This window comes from Pituophis catenifer, unplaced genomic scaffold (assembly GCF_029215685.1).
Source record: "Pituophis catenifer annectens isolate HBS135680 unplaced genomic scaffold, rPitCat1.0.hap2 SCAF_13, whole genome shotgun sequence".
Classification (NCBI taxonomy): Eukaryota; Metazoa; Chordata; class Lepidosauria; order Squamata; family Colubridae; genus Pituophis; species Pituophis catenifer.
Genome location: NW_027256893.1, coordinates 15,085,079 through 15,107,147, shown reverse-complemented (window position 1 = coordinate 15,107,147; position 22,069 = coordinate 15,085,079). Strand labels below are relative to the sequence as shown.

The 22,069-nt window shown below is 45.2% G+C and overlaps 1 protein-coding gene across 1 annotated transcript in view; it reads left to right on the top strand.

Moving 5' to 3' along the window:
* Positions 1-16,694, top strand: part of EDC4 (enhancer of mRNA decapping 4) — a 47,356-nt gene extending 30,662 nt beyond the window's left edge. Inside the window, 10 exon segments of the mRNA XM_070952758.1 lie at positions 257-409; positions 1,225-1,261; positions 3,099-3,279; positions 5,241-5,396; positions 6,151-6,266; positions 7,166-7,331; positions 9,609-9,795; positions 11,001-11,220; positions 12,934-13,097; positions 15,788-16,694. Of these exon segments, the coding sequence (XP_070808859.1) occupies positions 257-409; positions 1,225-1,261; positions 3,099-3,279; positions 5,241-5,396; positions 6,151-6,266; positions 7,166-7,331; positions 9,609-9,795; positions 11,001-11,220; positions 12,934-13,097; positions 15,788-15,980 (1,573 nt within the window). The 3' untranslated portion in view covers positions 15,981-16,694.
* The last annotated feature ends 5,375 nt before the right edge of the window (positions 16,695-22,069 follow it).

Below are 22,069 nucleotides of genomic sequence, written 5' to 3'. Positions count from 1 at the left end.
ATGATAGGAAACCAAACACGAAATTGCATTTAAGGCTTCTTCGATGCCGTGTTCTCTTGGTGAAGAACAGGGTGTCCTATTAAGGAAAACTGATCCATCGGCTGCTTCTTCGGATGGGAAAATAATAGCCAAAATTCACCATTTGATGAATGCCACCTTATTCCACTGCTGAGCTAAAGTTGATCTGAGACTCCTATTACAATATCATTTGCCGGGACGTCTCACAGACTGACTTCCCATTCTCTTCCTTCTGCAGTGATCACGATGATGAAGTTGCAAGCTTGGCTACCACTTCGGGCGGGTTCACGACCAAAGTGACTGCCCAGCGGCTGCCAGTGAAGGACTGGAAGGCCAAAGTTTCTCCTCGGGCCTCCCCAAAGCTGAAGAGGAAGGGGAAGAAAGATGACAGGTTGGTGTGTTTATGCGGTTGGAAATGGCGGCATTCCATTGAGCAACCAATCAGAGAGATAGGCTGTCAGAGCGTTTGCAACGTGACTACTAGTAGGAGACAACCCAAGTGCAAAACATAGCACTCGGGGACTTAGATATGTAACAGTGTTTTATATACAAGACATATACAGGAATATATGTGGTAGACAAATACCTGACAAGCACTCAGTCTTCTTCTTAACTCTTCACGGAGAACTTAGCAATGGATACCGGATGTCAGCACTTCAACCTGCATTTACTCTAGTGCTGACATAAGAAGGAGAAGTGGGGCAGCTATCTTTTCTTTTATGTACTCTGAGAGCATATGCACCAAGACAAATTCCTTGTGTGTCCAATCACACTTGGCCAATATTCTATTCTATTCTGTTAGAAATATTTTTTATTGTAGTTTTCCTTTTCCATAACTCTAGTACACAGTCAAACAGTGTCATTTTTGTATCCATTGGATTAACACTTCTATTAACACTTCTATTTTAAAACATCAACCTCCTTGCAGCTTTATATACAAAGAGTTGTACTGCCATATCTCTGGGGAGGCACCAGATTGGAAGCCACGGCTATCTTGGTTAAGCTAGGAATTTGTCCTTGGCCTTTTTACTTAGGTGCTTCCTTTTATTGTTGTTGTCATTCTGGTGTTGAGAAAACAGGCCCTTGACTCAGTTATTGGGGTGAGAAGTTATCAGAAGAGGGTTGTTTTCATTTGAGGGAAGAGGCATCTAAATTGAAGTTGTCATCATGACAGCGCATCATTTAACATATTTTCTTTGGTTGTAGGGATGCGCCACAGTCCCCGAGGTCCTTCGATCAGCAGGTTGGTGCAAACTTTTTATTTGTTTTGCAGTTTCTCTTCCCCGTAAGGAATGCCTTTCTGTCCCTATCCCCTCTTCCAATATTGCAGAGGTTTGGAATTGTGGGATGAAATTAAGTTGTGCAATAATGTCTGTCCCTAGATATTTTATTCATCATTTGCATCAATGATCATGCTTGCCTTTGAAAAAAAAGAAAAAGAAAAGGAAGAAAGTGAATACTATCTTGTGTGGCACCGATGGTATCAAAGGCTGGAAAGGAAAATCAGTACAAATGTAGATGACAGAAAATAGGGTGAAAAATTAAAAATAGGAGATGAATAAAGAGAAGATGCAAGGTTATCTTTAATTTAAAACACTTGAACCAAGAACGTACTACTCGTTTACTAATTTACAAAGCAATATAATATATATTCTGTTGATGACTAAAATATATATGTAAAATGTGGTGTGGGTATGTAGGTGGTGGGATTTTGTTTGTCTTTGTATTGTCTTTATATTCTTGTTTAAAATCCAATAAAAAAATATTAAAAAAAAAAAAAGATCATGCTTGCCTTTAAGAATTTAAAACTTGATATAGTTACCTTAAGAGCCGTGATGGCACAGTAGTTAGAATGCAGTACTGCAGGCTAATTCTGCTGACTGACAGTTGCCAACAGTTTGGCAGTTCGAGTCTCACCAGCTCAAGGTTGACTCAACCTTCCATCCTTCCGAGGTCAATAAAATGAGGACCCAGATTGTAGGGGGCAATAGGCTGACTGTAAACCACTTTAGAGAGGGCTGTAAAGCACTGCAAAGTGGTATATAAGTTGTAAGTGCTATTGTTTAAGTGTTGATCTGTTCACCAGATTACTTCTTTCTATCAAGAAAAAGTAAGGCTGGTTTTTTTTTTTTTTTTTAAATTTGATTTATATGCCGCCCTTCTCCGAAGACTCAGGGCGGCTTACAATGTGCTCAGCAATAGCCTTCATCCTTTTGTATATTTTATACAAAGTCAGCTTATTGCCCCCACAATCCGGGTCCTCAATTTACCTACCTTAGAAAGGATGGAAGGCTGAGTCAACCTTGAGCCTTGGCGAGATTCGAACCCTGCAGTAATTGCAGGCAGCTGGTCTTAATAACCAGCTTAATAACAGGGTGCCTTAAACCCCTGTACTACCAAGGCTCTTTTGTTGGAGTAATTGCCTCCCAATCCATCCTAAATTAAATACTGATGTATTTAAAAGTGGTACAATAAATTAATGTTGAAATCTGTATTAAGGAGGCAAATTAAAACATGGGCATTATGTGTAGTTCTGATCCTGAGGCCACAGATCTTAATTGAAATAAATCATCTTCATGTCAGCCGTGGAGGCCATCTTACTTGATTGGGGGTGATACTTGGAACCCTGACACTTCATTTAATGACACCATAATCCCTTGTGGGGTGGAATCTGGGCCACTGAATGGAGCTAGCAGAGTGTTTTAATGCCCGGATGCCCTTCATGTCGCCAGTGCATAGTTTTGTTCAGCAGATATATTCTCAGTGTGCCCAGAGAGAGAAATATCTTCCTCTACCTAGGATCGAACTCACAGCCTCCTGATTGTGAGGCGAGAGCTCCACCTCTAGGCCACCCCACCACTCCATTTTACTTGAAATAAATGCTTCTTCCCAAATGTTTCTTCGTTTGCGTCATTTATGAATATTTTTCTGCCTTTCTCCCAAATGACTCTCCACTGTGGGTGAGCCCAGTTCGTTCCCTACCAGAAGGACAAACTCAATGGGATTTCCTCTGAACAAATCGGCAAGATCCACTGCAAGTCACAGCAGGCTGATGTTTATCTTGTGCCTTCTCCCTCCAGAGTGCTCCTGAATACCAGGAGGAGCTGATGTCTCTGCTCAGGACCCAGCAAAGGGAGATTGCTGAACTGAGACAAAATCAGATGGAGCTGATGCAAAGGCTGGCAGATCACCTGGATGCTGTCCAGAGCTCTCTTATGGGTCACATCGAGCGGGTGATCGACTCCCAGCAGGAGCAGGAGCGTATCCTCTCAGAAAAGGCTAACCGGAGTTTGTCCCATTCACAACACTGGGTTTGATGATCGCAGTTAGTGGCCTTGCATTCTTGTGGAGTGTTATGTTTCTACACACACACGAATGTACTTGGGCTGGGAGGAGGAGGAGGAGGGCCTCTTTGCTTGACATAATTAGTGGTGGTTGTGTTTTTCCTACTTGCTGTATTTATACCTCAGAACCAGATATTAAAGGGATTAAAAGGTTAAGGTTCCCCTTGCACATATGTGCTAGTTGTTCCCGACTCTAGGGGGCGGTGCTCATCTCCGTTTCAAAGCCGAAGAGCCAGCGCTGTCCGAAGATGTCTCTGTGGTCATGTGTCTGGCATGACTCAACGCCTAAGGCGCACGGAACGCTGTTACCTTCCCACCAAAGGTGGTCCCTATTTTTCTACTTGCATTTTTTAGGTGCTTTCAAACTGCTAGGTTGGCAGAAGCTGGGACAAGTAACGGGAGCTCACCCCGTTACGCGGCACTAGGGATTCGAACTGCTGAATTGCCAACCTTTCGATCGACAAGCTCAGCATCATAGGGAAACCATGTTCTCTAAGCAGCTTGAAAAATTTGAGAACGCAGAAAAGGTTAAAATGTCTATCTAAAATGAATTTTACTGCACCATTTTTTTTAAAAAAATTTTTTAGACCAAATAAGAAAAGGAGAAAGAGTATGAAGAATGTCCTCTTTAGCTAAGTCCGGTTAGCAAGGAAGTTTGTGCCATTTCTTTGCAGGAAGTTGCCTCCTGCCACATCCAACCGCTAGTCCCTCAACCAATTCTTGTATATTCTGAGGAGTATCATCTTTTGGTTTCAGGGTTTTTTTTCCCCACTATCTGCTGCTCAGGCTTTTTACCTGGTGATATCAGCGGTTTGTAGCCAGTGTGGGAGTTAAAGTCACATCCAAAGTTTGCCAGCGAAGCAATGCTATCTTCAAGGCCTAGGAACAAAGGCTGAAAAGTCTTTTAAGTCAATAAAAATGTGAGAGGGTGAGAAAACAAACTTGTTATTGTTATTTTTCATCCTATATCAGCGCTCTCCTAGTTCTTATCACAAAGCCATTGGCACATAGTTCAGCAAGAGGTTTTGTTTATCGGCCTGTTCGTTGCAGTTATTTATTTAAGGCTGAGAGGGAGTGACTGGCCCAACCTCTCCCAGCTGGCCCTAAAGGAAGACTAGAATTTGGGTCCCCAATTCCTGGTCCAGCACTTAAAACTATTATATCATGGTAAGAAATGACAGAAAAGAAAGAAGTGTCAGAATAGGGAATTGCACCTTCAGGCAAATAACTGCTTAGTGGTTTCTTCCTAGTATATTGTAAAAAAATATTAGCTAGCCATGCTTATAATGTGTCTGAAAGCCTTAAGCCAAATATAAGTCTTGTCAAGCCATTTTTTTTCCCCTGATTCTTAGAGACTGCCTGGACAAGTCCCTGCAGTCTTCTTGGCAAGGTTTTTCAGAAGTGGTTTGCCAATGCCTGCAATGGGCTGAGAGAAAATGACTGGTTCAGGACCATCCAGCTGGCATTGTGCCTAATATGGGATTAGAACTTTACCATATCCTGGTTTCTACCCTGATGTCTTAACCATTACTCCAAACTGTCTCTCAAGTCAAGCCTTACTAAGTTGTATATCTGAAGTCTTGCCATTGAGACTAATCAAGAGCCGTTGTGGCCCGGTGGTTAGAATGTAGTATTGCAGGCTAATTTGATCCAGTTCGACCCTGACCGGTTCAAGGTTGACTCGGCCTTCCATCCTTCTGAGGTCAGTAAAACGAGGACCCAGGTTGTTGGGGGCAATAGGCTGACTCTGTAAAACGCTTAGGGCTGTAAAGCTTTATGAAGCGGTATATAAGTCTAAAGTGCTATTGCTATTGCCGTCTTTGGGATCTCTAGTCTCTGCACTCTTTCCTTTCCGTGTTCCTTAACTCTTAGTTCCAGAGCGGAGGCTGGAACAGGCTCTGGCAGAAGGACAGCAGCGCAGTGGGCAGCTGCAAGAGCACCTGTCCCAGCAGCTCTCCCAGTCCCTCTCTACGGCTGCCTGCAATCGGCTGGAGAGGACCATCCGCGAGGAGATGAAAAAGACAGTTCCCCCTTGTAAGTCTTGCACAGCAGATGATGAATTGCTTGCAAAGCATCCCGCATGGAGAATATGTTGAAATGGAAGTCCTGTCACCCTTAGGCTATTTTCTCTCGAGGCTCCGGATTCTGAGTTAGAAATGCCAGGAAAAAAGATGGAAACTAGTTCAAGGGCGTGATCTTGATTCCAAAGATTTCCCATGAGAAGCATTTCTCATTCTCCTCGATAGCACCCATTAGTCCTTCCTTCCTTCCTCCCTCCCTCCCTCCTTCCCTTTCTCCCTCTTCTATTTTCCTTCCTTCCTTTTTTCTTCTTTCCTCCCTCCCTGCCCCCCTCCCTCTGTCCTTCTGTTCCTCCCCACCTCTATTTTCCTTCCTCTCTATTCTCCTTCCTTCCTCTCTCCCACCTCTATTTTCCTCCCTCCCTTTCTTCCTTCCTCCCTCCCTCTGTCCTTCCATTCCTTCCCATCTCTTCCCCTTACTTCCTTACTTCCTTCCTCTCTCTCCCTCTCCCTTCCCTCCCTCCCTCCAAGAGAAAAGGACTATGAATGCTTACAGTTCATAGCTGTGATGGACAACAGATATTGTTAAACTGCAAAGAAGTGTAGCTAACTAGAGCAAGATGAAGGATGCAGGAAGATGTTCTCCAATATCAGGAACTGTATGTGTTGCCTTTTCTCTATTTTCAGAGAGGGTTCATCTGCAGCCTTTCCTTCCTTCCTTACTTCTTACTCCAAAAGTAAAGGATTTGGTCTCCTCTTCTGTTTACCAGGTGTATCTAAGAGCTTGGATCCCATCACTGGACAGCTGAGTAACACTATTGCAAATAAGCTAACAGCCATCGAAGGAACTCTAAAGGAGAACATTGCCAAACTGGTGAAATCAAAGGTGAGAAGCTTCCAAGAGCAGATCTCTCTCCAGTTCTTTATGCTATGACTGACACCCATTTTGGAGCACGTACGAGCCCATTCTGTGCTGGCTCTTCTGTTCAGGTGTTGCGCCTACTCAGCCTGAAGCTACAGGTAGTCCTCGACTTAACAACCACAATTGGGACGAGAATTTTCATTGCTAAGCAAGGCAGGTCCTAAATGAGTTGCACCAAATTTTACCACCTTCTTTTTTTTTTTTTTTTTTTTTTGCAACAATTGTTAAGCAAACCACTGCAGTTCTTAAGTGAACGGCACGATGGTTAAGCCAATCCCACTTTTCCCGTTGGCTTGTTGACTTGTCAGAAGCCATCTGAGAAAGTTATAGAGAATGAGCCTCGGTGGCACAGTGGTGAGAGTGTAATACTGCAGGCTACTTCTGCTGACTGCCGGCTGCCTGCAGTTTGGCAGTTTAAAACTCAACCAGGCTCCAGGTTGACTCGGCCTTCCATCCTTCCGAGGTGGGTCAAATGAGGAGCCAGATTTTGGGGGGCAATACGCTGACTCTGTAAACCGCTTAGAGAGGGCCGTAAAGCACTGTAAAGCAGTATATAAGTCTTAAGTGCTATTGCTACAGATGGAAATCACATGACCCCAGGATGCCGCAATCAATGTAAGTATCTGCTGATTGCCAAGCACACATATTTTGATAATGTGCCTCTAAGGATGCCGGCCCGGTCATCATTCACATTCGCTAAATAAATGGTTGTAAGTTAAGGAATACCGGCATAAACAGCCTTCAGACAGCAGCAGGATTAGTGCTTCAGCCAAAGAGAAGTAGGGGCCACTTCTTTAGGGACTTCTTGTTGCATGGAGATCATTTTGATAATCCTGGGGGATTTCTGCCTCGTTGGTTTCCAGAACCTTACCGACACCATCGCCCGGGCAGCCACCGATACGTTACAGGTGCCCATGCAGACAGCATTTCGAGAGGCCTTTCAAAGTATAGTCCTACCTGCTTTTGAGAAGAGCTGCCAGTCTATGTTCCAGCAGATCAACGACACCTTCAAGCAAGGCACGCAAGAATGTATGTCGTTTTTATTGCCCTTCTCTTTCCCAACTGTTTGCTCCCAATCCAGGAAATGATGGTTTAGCGAAGCAGGTGAAACAAATGTCAGTTGAACAGCTTTTGGGCTCAGGGACCACAGGGTGTGATCTAACAGTGGAACTTCTGCGCTGGGAGGCCGTATGTCTCGGCTCGTTCTGCTGATGGAAGTATCCAACTGGCCACCCTCTCATGATTGAATAGGATAGGATAGGATAGGATAGGATAGGATAGGATAGGATAGGATAGGATAGGATAGGATAGGATAGGATAGGATAGGATAGGATAGGATAGGATAGGATAGAATAGAATAGAATGTAGAAATGGAATAGGATAGGATAGGATAGGATAGGATAGAATAGAATAGAATAGAATAGAATAGAATAGAATAGAATAGAATGTAGAAATGGAATAGGATAGGATAGGATAGGATAGGATAGAATAGAATAGAATAGAATAGAATAGAATAGAATAGAATAGAATAGAATAGAATAGAATAGAATAGAATAGAATGTAGAAATGGAAGAGGATAGAATAGAATAGAATAGAATAGAATAGAATAGAATAGAATAGAATAGAATAGAATAGAATAGAATAGAATAGAATAGAATAGAATAGAATAGAATGTAGAAATGGAATAGAATAGAATTCTTTATTGGCCAAGTGTGATTGGACACACAAGGAATTTGTCTTTGGTACACATGCTCTCAGTGTACATAAAAGAAAAGACACGTTCATCAAGAATCATAAGGTACAGCACTTAATGATAGTCACAGGGAACAAATAAGCAATCAAATCATATTAGGAAACAGTCAGTATAAATCGTAAGGATACCAGCAACAAGGTTACAGTCATACAGTCATTAATGGGAGGAGATGGGTGGTGGGAACGATGAGAAGATTAATAGTAATGCAGACTTAGTGAATAGTTTGACAGCATGGAAGGAATTGTTTTGTTTAGCAGAGTGATGGCGTTGGGGAAAAAACTGTCCTTGTGCCTAGTTGTTCTGGTGTGCAGTGCTCTATAGCATCGTTTTGAGGGTAGGAGTTGAAACATTATCGAACACCTTCTCATGATAGGTTGCACAATAATGTCGATTCTCTTTCATTTGGAATAATTTCCATGAGATTCTTTTGAAAGTTTCAAAGAGGGGTTTTTTTTTGTTGTTGTTGTTCTTCAGCTTGGCTTTCAAGATCACGATTAATCTTGTTGAGCCAGACTCAAAAGCTACTGTATTTTTCGGAGTATAAGACCCACCTGAGTATAAGACGCAGCTTAGAATTTGGGGAGGAAAATTGGGGGGGGAGGAAATCTGCCTACCAGGTATTCCATCTGGCTAGCGTCCTTAGTCTGGTCAGCTTCAGCACATTAATTTGCTGGTTTTTATCCCCTGCTTGGGGATAAAAAACAGCTTCTAAAGCACAACGGATCTTTGGGGAGAGAAGCAATGAGAAAAGCAGGCAAACCACGGAGATCGTTTCACTCGCTAGCGCCTCCTTAGCGTTGAAAAAAAGCTTCGAAAAAGCTACATTCGGAGTAAAGACACCCAAATTTTCAGCCTCTTTTAGAAGAGGAAAAAGTGCCTCTTATACTCCAAAAAATACAGTATTTGTTGTTCTTGAACAGGATTCCAGTGAGATTTTTGAATAGGTTGCACTGCCCTGTTTCTCTGGACTGATACCGATCTCAGAATTTTCTGAGGCGAAACTTTTGTCCAAAGAGATTGCCAGTACTTTGGCCAATGTCTCCAGCCTCTCTAGATTGCACTTTTTGGTATGAACTGAAAATCCACAGCAGATATTCGAGCCAAGACATTTGGTAAGGTTCATGTCAATTCATAGAATTTGAAAAACGGTGCTATGTTTGGGTGAGAGTGAAGACATAAGACATATTACAGGTCGTCCGCAACTAACGACCACCTTGTAAGTCATTTGGTCGTAAGTCATTGCGGTCGCAAGCCAAGTCACCGCGTGATCAGACTCAAGTTTACCATTATTTTTATGACAATCATTACAAAAGTGGCAGTGGTCATTAAGGGAACCACATGGTCATAAGTCCGAATCCACTTCTGAGAATGGGTTGTTAAATTTACTTTCCAAGGCCGTTGTAACACCGAACGGTTGATAAACAACAGGTTTTAATCCAAGGATTCCAGGGATCGTAAGCAAAGATGATGAGAAGCAGCCCTGGGAAATGAGGGACATGAGAAAATTGGCTTCAGTCACCACATCAGACATTTATGAATCCTCTCTCCCATAGATATTCTGCAGTTGGAGGCTCAGTTGAAGAATAAGAAGGCGCGGGAACAAGAAGCCCGGGACTCTCTCTTGGGCCAGCTCCGGCAGATGGTCAACTCGTTCCAAAGTGTAACTGACCAAATGACCTCCACCATTACAGCCAGTGTGCATTCTGAGATCCAGCATCAGCTTCACGTCATTGTGGGCAAGTGAGTGTGTGGGAACCCTAGGTGGGCGCCCCCTGTCGGAGGAGTTGATTATCGCCTACTGTTGCAGTGTCCACGGTGCCCTTCCACCAAGTCAGATTAAGAGTCGTGGCCCCCTTTCAGAAGTGGGTTTCACTTACCTTCGCAACCTTTTGCGCATGCACAGAGCGTCCGTGATGACGTCCGGGTGGGTGGGCGGAGCCTCCCGCTACTGCTGCTACCGGTTTACCCGAACCGGGGCAAACCAGTAGAAACCCACCACTGGTCCCTTTGGTAGACCGTAGATGAGAGAAATAGGAATTATTCCTGTAAAAAAGTGAGCAAGAGGGAAGCCGTATTTATCCTTAATAGGACCTAAAACACCAGCTGTTACATATTAGATATTGAGTTGTGTAAGAAGGAGTTTTTGAGGAGAAAAACAAAGCCATAAATCGATTAAGCACATTCCAAGCCAGGTCAGGCTAACTTTGGCAGGGATGTAGCTGTATACTGAAATTGATGATATTGTTATGATGAACACGTGGTAAACTATCGGGGGATTTCTAATCCGGGAAACTGCTGCTACTTAGCCAAAAACGTATCTTACATAAGTTGGCAAAGGATAATGAGGGGCATTAAAGGATCTTGCTTTTGTCAAGATCACAAGCCAAAGGATGGATGGATCAGAGGCAGTTATTTTGTTTTGCTACATCGTGTTAGATAACAATAGCCATAGCACTTAAACTTGTATACCGCTTCACAGTGTTTTACAGCCCTCTCTAAGCGGTTTACAGCAGGGGTCTCCAACCTTGGCAACTTTTAAGACTTGTGGACTTCAACTCCCAGAATTCCTCAGCCGGCAAAGCAAAGCTGGCTGAGGAATTCTGGGAGTTGAAGTCCACAAGTCTTAAAGTCGCCAAGGTTGGAGATCCCTGGTTTACAGAGTCAGCCTGTTGCCCCCAACAATTTTGGGTCCTCCTTTTACCCACCTCGGAAGGATGGAAGGCTGAGTCAACCTTGAGGCTGGTGAGATTTGAACTGCCAAATTGCAGGAAGCCGGCAGTCAGCAGAAATAGCCTGCAGTACTGCACTCTAACCACTACGCCACCGTGGCTCATACCCAAGAAGTGTTGAGTGCAAAAAAAAACGTCTTTTGTCCCATGTGTTCTGCACCCTCTGTTCTATAGGATCCCTGTGACCTCTTTTCTTCTTTCCTCCCTTTTGCCCAGCATGCAAGAGTCCATCTTGGCTCAGGTGCAGCGAGTCATCAAGGGAGAGGTGAGCACGGCCATGAAGGAGCAGCAGGCTGCTGTCACCTCCAGCATCATGCAGGCCATGCGCTCCGCTGCAGGCACGCCCATCCCTGCCACCCACCTAGACTTCCAGTCCCAGCAGGCTCACATGCTGCAACTTTTGCAGCAGGGACACCTGAACCAAGCCTTCCAACAGGTATGCATCCTTCTGACTCGAAAAGCCGGGTAGACTCTCCAACTACCCACGGAAGGGTCTTCCTACTGGGCCTTCCGGGGACTGGTTGCAGGGCTTAATATTGAAAAACCCACTGAGGGTTTTTTCCAAAACTTCAGAAAACCGAGCTGCATCTTCTGGTGTCCTTTTAGGAGTCTCTCCCTCTCTTCCTCTCCCTCTCTCTCTCTCTCCCTCTCTCCTCCCTCTCTCTCCCTCTCTCTCTGTATCTCTCTCCCTCTCTCTCTTTCTCTTCCTCCCTCTCCCTCTCCCTCTCTCTCTGTATCTATCTCTCTCCCTCTCTTTCTCTCTCCCTCTCTCCTCCCTCTCTCTCCCTCTCTCTCTGTAACTCTCTCCCTCTCTCTGTTTCTCTTCCTCCCTCTCCCTCTCTCTCTCTCTGTATCTATCTCTCTCCCTCTCTTTCTCTCTCCCTCTCTCCTCCCTCTCTCTCCCTCTCCCTCTCTCTCTGTATCTCTCTCCCTCTCTCTGTTTCTCTTCCTCCCTCTCCCTCTCTCTCTCTCTCTCTTATAATTTTTATTAAACAGTTTTTTAAAAACAAATAAACAAACAAAAACTTTGAGTTTCTCTCAAAGGCAGACCCTCTAAAACAAGAAACGGGGGTTCATTTATGATCAAGCCACAAGGAATTAAGGTAAAGGTCAAGGTTCCCCTCGCACATCTGTGCTAGTCGTTCCCGACTCTAGGGGGCGGTGCTCATCTCCGTTTCAAAGCCGAAGAGCCAGCCCTGTCCGAAGACGTCTCCGTGGTCATGTGGCCGGCATGACTCAATGCCAAAGGCGCACAGAACGCTGTTACCTTCCCACCAAAGGTGGTCCCCATTTTTCTACTTGCATTTTTTACGTGCTTTCGAACTGCTAGGTTGGCAGAAGCTGGGACAAGTCACGGGAGCTCACCCTGTTACACGGCACTAGGGATTGGGACCGCTGAACTGCCAACCTTTCGATCGACAAGCTCAGCGTTTTAGCCACTGAGCCACCGCGTCCCTTGCACAGAGTATATAGACATGCAGAATAATGTATAGTTCATTGTATAAGCCTGAGCATACTGGTATGAGATGTATCCATGTGCCGTCCTTTCTCCAACCCTGCCCTTCCAACAGCCATAAGTAGTGCCTGCCCTCTTGAAGGTGCCACGTTGAGGTCACGGACTCCTTTTCCATTTGGGGTCAATAGCAACAGCACTTAGACTTATATACCGCTTCACAGTGCTTTTACAGCCCCCTCTAAGTGGTTTATAGAGTCAACATATTGCCCCCAACAATTTGAGTCCTCATTTTACCACCTCAGAAGGATGGAAGACTGAGTCAACCTTGAGCCGGTAAGAATCGAACTGTTGAACTGCAGGCAGCCGGCAGGCAGCAGAAGTAGCCTGCTGTACCTCATTCTAACCACTGCACCACCGCAGGTCAATCAAAACTGTTTAATAACTCATTAGCTTTCTTTTGGCTTCTGACGGCTGGAATATCTGTGGAACATCTTAAGAATTCCATCATGATCATGCTATTTGGGATAGGAATGTCACCAGCATTTGAGAGCAGAAATGTGATTTTTCAAATCATGGAGCGCGGATGGGATTGCAATTCTGGGAAATGATCAACCCCAGTGCTTTTTCCTATTTTATATCAGAATGTCCCAGCATTCCTCTGGATCTCCTGTATGCCTCTTTTCACCCTGGCAGGCTCTCACTGCGGCTGATTTGAATCTGGTCCTCTATGTCTGTGAGACGGTTGACCCTCAGCAAGTGTTTGGACAGGAGCCTTGTCCTCTGTCCCAGCCAGTCCTTCTGTCTCTCATCCAGCAGCTGTCTTCAGATTTAGGCTCCCGGACAGAGCTCAAACTCAAGTGAGTAAAATTGGGTGGTATGTACACAGGAGAGCAGTACCCTGCCTCGCTCTCTAAAGGGTACAGTAGATAATCCCTCTGCCAAAACCGTACTTCTAAAAAAAAAAAGAAAAAGATTTTGGATTGGGGAAAGGGGAAAGGGAGAGCAACCCATAGGTGCATCATATTATTTTGTATGTAATTTTGGTTTTGCTGGGCGTGAAGGGTAGGTGGGTGTTCTGCGCCAGCTACGGACCCCAAAGAACGCAGCACACACAAAGTCTGTACAAACCTTAGTTTACTAAATTAAATCAGTCTTTTTCAAACAAAGGCTGTTAATTAACTTTCTTAACAGCCAAAAGAATCCAAAGAATAAATAATCGTAACCTTACTATGGTTGGCAGAAAGCCCAGAAGCAATTTGCAGGAAGCTGATAACAGAACTAAGATCAAGACGAAGGAGAGTGAACGAAGTTGTTCCCTGCAAATTGCTTCCTTAAATAGGCTAAGGGAGTGGTCAATTAGCCCCAAGCCTTACTCTCGAGGAGACCTCCTCCTGAGGAGCCACTCCTGCCTTTTGGCAGCTCTGCGCGCCCGTGCATCGAGAAGAGAGTCCTCCTCTTCTTCCTCTTCACTGATAGGAGCTTCTGGAAGTTCTGAACGCTCTGGCTGAATCCCCGCCTCTGGCACCACATCTTCCCCAGCCTCCTCATTGTCCGACTCGAGTGCCAGCTGCACAGGCTGCTGGCCCAGCACCACACCGGCCTCCTCGCTGTCGGAATCAGCTACTAGCTGCACAGGCCGCTGACGGACCACAACAGTGGGAGCCACTGGTTTCCAACGGCCTCTCTGGCTTTTGAGCTGAAAATCCAATGGCCAAACCCAAACCCACATTGGCATCTATAGATACTCTTCAACTTAACCACAATTGTGATTGGAAACCCAATCTTAGGTATTGTGACTGTAAGTTGAGGCGCACATGTGACCGGACCCATTTTTCTGACATGTATTGCACCGGCTGTTAAGTGAATCAGGCAGTCATTAAGCAAGTGACACAGTCATTAAGCAAACCCATCCTTCCAAATTTAAAGGTGGATGTCAGACCCAAAATCAAAAATAATATGTGGTTATTCTTCCAAGCTGAGCTGCCTATTGTTTCACGTCTCTAGACAAAATCCGGCCAGATGGAGGAAGCACTCTGCTATTTGCATTCACCATGTACTCCAAGAACTACAGGTAGTCCTCAATGTACGACCGCAATTGAGCCCCAAAATTGGTGGTGTTAAGTGAGAAATTTGTTAAGTGAGTTTTACCCCCCCCCATTTCACGACTTTTCTTGCCCCCTTTGTTAAGGGAATCACTGCAGTGTGTTCAATTGGTAACCTGGTTGTTAAGTGAAACTGGTTTCTCTGTTGACTTCACTTGTCAGAAGGTCGTAAAAGGGGATCGCATGACCCTGGGACACTGCAACCGTCATAAATATGAGTCAGTTGTCAAAGCATCCGAATGTAAATCACAGGACTCTGGGGATGCTGCAACGGTCATAAGCGTGTAAAATGGTCATAAGTTGCTATTTTCAGTGCCGTTGTAACTTCGAACAGTCACTAAACGAACCGTTGCAAGTCGAGGACTACCTGTATTTGGAAGGGGCTGTCTTCACCTTCTTTCTCTTACACATAATATCCGGGATGAGTTGCCTCTTACTCTGAAATTCTCCCCCTTCCTTCCTCACCACATTCCATCCCAGGCCTTCATAATAGAATAGAATGGAGTGGAATGGAATGGAATAGAACTGAATTTTGAATTTTGAATTGAATTGAATTTTTTTTTTATTTTTTTTATTTGATTTATATGCCGCCCTTCTCCGAAGACTCAGGGCGGCTTACAATGTGCTCAGCAATAGCCTTCATCCTTTTGTATATTTATACAAAGTCAGCTTATTGCCCCCATAAACTGGGTCCTCAATTTACCTACCTTAGAAAGGATGGAAGGCTGAGTCAATCTTGAGCCTTGGCGAGATTCGAACCCTGCAGTAATTGCAGGCAGCTGGTCTTAATAACCAGCTTAATAACAGGGTGCCTTAGACCACTGTACTACCAAGGCTCTTTTTATTGAATTGAATTGAATTGAATTCTTTATTGGCCAAGTGTGATTGGACACACAAGGAATTTGTCTTCATTGCATATGCTCTCAGTGTACATAAAAGAAAAGATACATTCGTCAAGAATCATAAGGTACAACACTTAATGATAGTCATAGGGTACAAATGAGCAATCAAGTCATACTAGGAAACAATATCAATATAAATTGTAAGGATACAAGCAACAAAGTTATAGTCATACAGTCATAAGTGGGAGGAGATGGGTGGTGGGAACGATGAGAAGATTAATATTAGTGCAGATTTAGTAAATAGTTTGACAGTGTTGAGGGAATTATTTTTTTAGCAAAGTGATGGCATTTGGGAAAAACCAGTTCTTGTGTCTAGTAGTTCTGGTGTGCAGTGCTCTATAGCGTCGTTTTGAGGGTAGGAGTGGAAACAGTTTATGTCCAGGATGTAAGAGGTCTGTAAATATTTTCACAGCCCTCTTTTTGACTCGTGCAGCATAGAGGTCCTCAATGGAAGGCAGGTTGGTAGCCATTGTAGCCAGAAATGACCTGCTTAATCTGGGCTGTCATCTCTCTCTCCCTTCCTCCCCCCCCCCCCCACCGCAGCTACCTGGAGGAGGCAGTGATGCATCTCGATCACAGCGACCCCATCACCCGCGACCACATGGGCTCAGTGATGAACCAGGTGCGCCAGAAACTCTTCCAGTTCCTACAGGTGGAGCCTCACAACAACGTGAGCAAGCCCGCCCGTCGCCTGATGATCATGCTGCAAGGCCTGGTCAGCCAGAACATGTCCTAACAGGGCTTCGACCACTCTTCGCTTAAACGGCGCCCATCCAAGGGCTAACCAAGGGTGGCTGCTTTTTACTTTTCTCCATTCGGCCCTTCTCCTCTTCCTCTTCCTCCTCCTCCTCCTCCGAGAGCTCTTTGCTGACAAAAACATCTCCGCGCCAAGCGGGGTGAGATGAATCCTAACCCGGTCAGTTAGTCCCCCCCTACAGTTCGAAACACCGTACACTCTTCTTTCCGTGCAAGTCTCTTTTTTGCACTTTTTTGCGAGCAGAAACGCGGATCCCACCTTTTCCTCCCGCTTCAGAGCTCGGAGACCCCCTTCCCAAGCCTTTTGAGAGGGTGCCGTGGGGAGGAAGGGAGGGGGGTCTCCTGGGGTTTCGCAGGAGTCCGTGCCTGGCAGGGGAAGGAAGGAAGGATGGGTGGGCCGTAGAATCACGGCAGACGCAGTGAGAGATGCCAAACCCCCTGTGCTGTGGGTGGCGGGAGTGGGGGGGGAGATCGCAAAGACCCCCCCCTTCCCCATCTGGGGCACGGGGGGAGCACATTGTTACTTAGTGTGGTGGAGCATGTTTACGGATCAGACAGTTCCTTTTTAGTCGGAGCGGAGGTTGTGTTCACACCACATATTTTTTTTTTCTTTCGTTTTTATCTAGAATCTTAACTCTTTCATTTTTGAATAATGTTTAAAGACAAGTTCAATAAATGACTTTTTTGGAGGAAAAAAAAAAATAAAGCTCTTTCTTCTCATCTTGAGGTCCTGGTTGGGTCCCGCCTGCGTGGGTGGGGACCCTGGGCGCTCTTAAAATCCAAGGCTTGGCTTTGATTCGGTGTATCGCATCAGCCGAGACAAATCCAGTTTATTCATCCAGGGAATCCTGGTTAGGAGGAAGCGAGCACGTCAGCCCGTGGGAAAACCTGACTGCTGGGTTTGTCAGTGACTGCGGGTTGAGATTCGCAACACTTGGGAACATGCAAGCCGGGCTTGCTCACAAATCCTCTTCAAGGGATCAAGTAAGACCTTGAGACAGATTTCTGGTCCTGCTTCTGCCCATCCACTGGGCAGGAAGGGAGAAATGAAGGATGGCAGGAGAAGGAGTGGCTATGCCCCTTCCAGATAGCCCCATTCATTCTCTCTCTCCCTCCCTCCCTCTCTCCTTCCTTCCTTCCTCCCTCCCTCCCTCCCTCCTTCCTTCCTCCCTCCCTCCCTCTCCTTCCTTCCTCTCTCTTCCTCCTTCCTTCTTTCCATTCTCTCTCTCTCCCTCCTTTCCTTCCTTCCTTCCTTCCATTCTTTCTGTTCCTCCTTTCCTGTCCTTTCCTTTCCTTCCTTCCTTCTCACTCCCATCTCTCTCTTTCCTTCCTTCCTTCCTTCCTCTTCCTCCTTTCCTTCCTTCCTTCCATTCTCTCTCCCTCCTTTCCTTCCTTCCATTCTCTCTCTCTCTTTCTCTTTCCTTCCTTCCTTCTTTCCTTCCATTCTCTCCGTCCCTCCCTTCCTCCTTTCCTGTCCTTTCCTTCCTTCCTTCTCACTCCCATCTCTCTCTTTCCTTCCTTCCTCTTCCTTCCTTCCTTCCTTCCATTCTCTCTCCCTCCTTTCCTTCCTTCTTTCCTTCCATTTTCTCCCTTCCTCCTTTCCTTTCCTTTCCTTTCCTTTCCTTTCCTTTCCTTTCCTTTCCTTTCCTTTCCTTTCCTTTCCTTTCCTTTCCTTTCCTTTCCTTTCCTTTCCTTTCCTTCCTTCTTTCCTCCATTCAGCCATACACCCATCATTCAATTTATTGGCCACCCATCTTAGCTCAGGATAACTCTGGGCAGCGTACAATATTAAAAAAAAGATAAAACTCTTATCAATTACATACCACCAAAAGTATAAAAACGCCAACAGCTAACAAAAGATTTGTCAGGTGTTCAGCACCAACTGCAAAAAGGGTTCCTACTTCCGAGGCTGGCTATTTATTCCAAGAGGGCCCAACATGTGACAAAATCCATCCCAACCCCAACTGCTCCTTTGCCTTGTCTTCGAAGCCGGAGTCATTTTACCACCTCCTCGGTCCCTTTCCTTCCTGAGGTGCCCCTCAGTGGGTGCTGCCCAACAAATTCCCCTCAGCTTCTGCCCCACTGGTCCTTTTCAAGCCCTCCCTCTCAACGTGGGGGTGACATTTGTCACCCTGGCAGCCAAGACAACACTTGACACCTCCTTATCCCCCATTTGTTCCTCACCCAGCCACCGGAAAGCCATTTAACAGGTGGTTAATCTCATCCGAGCATCAGGCCTTTTTTTTTTTTTGATGGCCCTCGGCAGAAATTTCCACACCTAATATTCCCGGGCTCTAGGAAGCAGCTGTGACGTGCCATTTTGTGACTCCTGTTTATCCTTTTTTTTGATTGCAGTGGGCTTTGCCAAAGAGCTCCTTGACTCTTCTTCTCGGGTACAATAGAAGGCCTTCTTGAAATAAGCCCTGGGACTAAAAACTTGGATCATTTGCCACAGGCTGAGGGAGCGATTCAGGTGGTAACGTCTTTTCTATCCTGCTCTATGGAGTAGAAAGTTGGTCTCTGACAGAAATCCACTTGAAGAGACTAGAACTGTGATGGTGAACCTATGGCACACGTGCCCGAAGTGGCATGTGGAGCCATGTTGCCTGGCACACGTGGTGTCTTCCGTTCCTCTTCCAGGCTTCTGGCATGCATGTGTGCGCGATGATCAGCTGGCCTTTTTGCAGGCAGCAGTGCCAAAAATTAGAAGAGCTGGTCTTCCGTTTTCCTGCGTGAGCATGCACGCCGACCAGCTGATCATTGAATGCGCATGTGTGCCAGAAACCCGGAAGAGTAGCTAGCTGAAACCGGAAGTTCCATAGCTGAAACCGGAAATTCGTTTTCAGGGGCGCGCATACGCCCTGGGCAGCGCCTCCATTTTTGCTCATGCACTCCCTTTTCGGCACTTGGTGCCAAAAAGGTTCACCATCACTGGATTAGAAGCATTTGAAATATGGATTTACAGACGGCTGCTACGTATAAGCTGGGTTGACAAAATCAGAAATGAGGCGATAAGCCACCTGGGTAAGCCAAAGGAAATAATCAAAACCATCAAAAAGTGAAAGAATATTTTGGACACGTAATGTGACACCCGGAAAAATACAGCGTACTTCACTTAATCCTTAAGGGAATTCCTTCACTTCACTCAAGGGAAAGATTGAAGGTAAACGAGGTCCAGGCAGAAGAAGAACATCATGGCTTCAAAATCGAAGGGACTGGTTTGGACAAAACTCAGCAGCCCTTTTTCATGTGTCTGTTGATAAAAATAGAATCGCCAACGTCCGATGACATATATGGCACAAGAAAGAGAAGAGGGAGTGAGAACAGGGTGGTTGGATCTTATGGGTGGAACCCTCTGAAACACCTTTGAGATGGACTCAATTCCCAAAACTCCAGAGATGTGACCATGGATGGGGTTTTTTTGGCAACGGCATGGAAGAGCGTCTGCTACTACGCCTGGAATGTGTTTTGATTTTGTAATCTAGTTCATGAAAGTCAGTTTCCCAGGTAGTTAAAGGCACTGGGCAAGAAGCCAGGCGACTTAGGAGTTCTACTCCCACCTTAGGCCTTGAAGCCGGCTGGGCAGTTTTTGGACCAATCCTCTCAACTCCAGGAATAAGGCAAATCCCACTCCTGAAAATATAGTGATTATTTAAAAAGCACAATTTCTTGCGCCGAGATGATGCATTTCGGCAAAAGGCTGTGCGTGCGCAAAGGATGTTTTATTTCTTTACTCATCAAATTTATCTGGGCAAGTGACTGGGCCGTGTACAAGAAGACTAAAAGCCAATATATAAAAAACTATTACGATTATTAAAAGTTGTTTTTAGAAAACAAAAAGGCTGAGAGAGAACATTGTTGATAGCAATGGAGCCACCTCAAATAGATCATCGGTCCTGTGGGGGTCAGCAGGCCTAATGGTACAACCAGATTTTAAGGGACTTCTATCAAATCAACAGGGAAAGACTTTTTATATCGGACTAACAACTCATGATCTCGTGGGTTGTCATTTCAGAGAGATTTCCTTACCAAATTCCTCAATCCCTTCACCAATGGCAGAACTTGTAACATACTTGAAGAGTTCTTAAAAAATCAGGACGATAAGAGATTTTCCAAAGCACCAAAAGGCAAGATAAGAAATGGATGGAAACTAACCAAGGAGAGAAGCAACTTAGAATTAAGGAGGAAATTCCTAATGGTGAGAGCAATCAACCAATGGAATAGCTTGTCTTCAGAAGATGTGGGTGCTCCATCACTGGAGGCTTTCAAAAAGAGACGAGACAACCCAAAAGTGCTTTTCCAAGAGGCAACTGGACTTTCTGGTTTTTCTTTGAAGACATTTCACTTCTCATGTGAAGCTTCTTGGATGAGAAACGAAACGTATTCAAAGAAAAACCAGAAAATCCAGTTGCCTCTTGAAAAAGCACCTTTGGGACAACCATGTCCTGGATGACAGAATCTCCATAGATGGACGAGACAACCATTTGTCTGACATGGCATAGGGTCTCCTGCTCAAGCAGGGGGTTGGACTAGAAGACCTCTAAGGTCCCTTTTAACTCTATTAGTCTAATGCTCTAGATATATCTGCCTCGAAAGTAGCCCATATGAGGTTATATAACACAACAATCATCAGAAGCGGACTACGGGAGATGCTTTATTATACTTTGTATTATAATACTTTGTATTATAAGAGCCTTGGTGGCGTAGCAGACTAAAGTGCTGTTAAGTAGCACCAGCTGCCTGCAATTCCTGCAAGTTCAAATCTCACCAGGCTCAAGGTTGACTCAGCGTTCCATCCTTTCGAGGTAGGTAAAATGAGGACCCGGATTATGGGGGCAATAAGATGACTTTGTATAAAATAGAACACTGCTTAGGGGGGGGCCAAAAGCCCTACTAAGCAGGTATATACAAAGGGATGAAGGCTATTGCTTAACGCATTGTAAGCCGCTCTGAGTCTCCGGAGAAGGGCAGCATATAAATCGAACCAATAATAATTAATTAATTAATGTCATCAAATGCTACATGATCATTTGACGTCATCAAATGTTTTATAAAATTGGCCAAATTTCCATTCCACAGGAGTCATAGGTCCATAGATTTTGGACACATTCTGTAAGTTAGTCCACTTGAGGTATTTCGGTTCAAAAAGTTTTGCCCTCTGATGCACCTTTTCGCCCGGTTAATGGTTACAGACCCGAGAGTTTCAGTAGTATACAGATTAGATGAAGCTTGGTGTGTGTGTGTGTGTGTCCTGCACAGCACCTTGTAAATCCCCTCTGATCTCATCTGCCCATGAAAACAGCTGCTAAAGAGGTTAAGTACTTGTCAGAGGCAAACACATCTGGGAAGGGGGAGGCGGAGGGAGAGCGAGAATGCCAAAATACGCTAGCTTGAGGAGATTTCCTAGCATGTCTTCTCTTCTCCCATGAGGAGATCCTGGCAAATACTGCTAAAATTGGGATTTGGCGGAGGGGGGGACGACCCACACGGTTATGCCTATTTTTCTAGGTCCACCTGCAGAGTTACTGCTGGAGCGATAAACTGGGATGATGCTGGGAGCGCTTTAAGGATTAAAGAAGAGCAGTGTTTCCTTGCCAGCTGGCTTCCTATCAGGCTGGGGGGGTTGAAATGCATTTCTAAGGCTGGGCTCTCTTCTGAGAAAAGCAGAATGGGGGTGGGGGTGGGGGGGCTAAGCCTTCAAGAGGTCCCTCTTTCTTTGGTGGTGCAAGCACAATGGACTCCTTGTTGCCCAACGCGGAGCCTTTCCGATTGGCGCATCCTCCTTGCTGTTCCCTGCCCCCCACTCACCATTCAGGTTTTTTTTAGGAATTAGTTTTGCCTTCCAAAGGGTATCCCGGTATCTCCAAATTCCCCTCTTGCAGGTGCTCCAGCAAAGATTGGCCGGACAAGTGTGGAATGATAATCCTGAGGATGGTTGCACAAGATGGGTCCAAAAGATTTTGGAGAAATATGGGGGTTTTCCTACTCATTCTTCATGTTCTCTGCGGAATTCTGGGACTTGTAGTCTACTCGTCGTGAAGTTGCCAAGGTTGAGAATATTTAACAGAT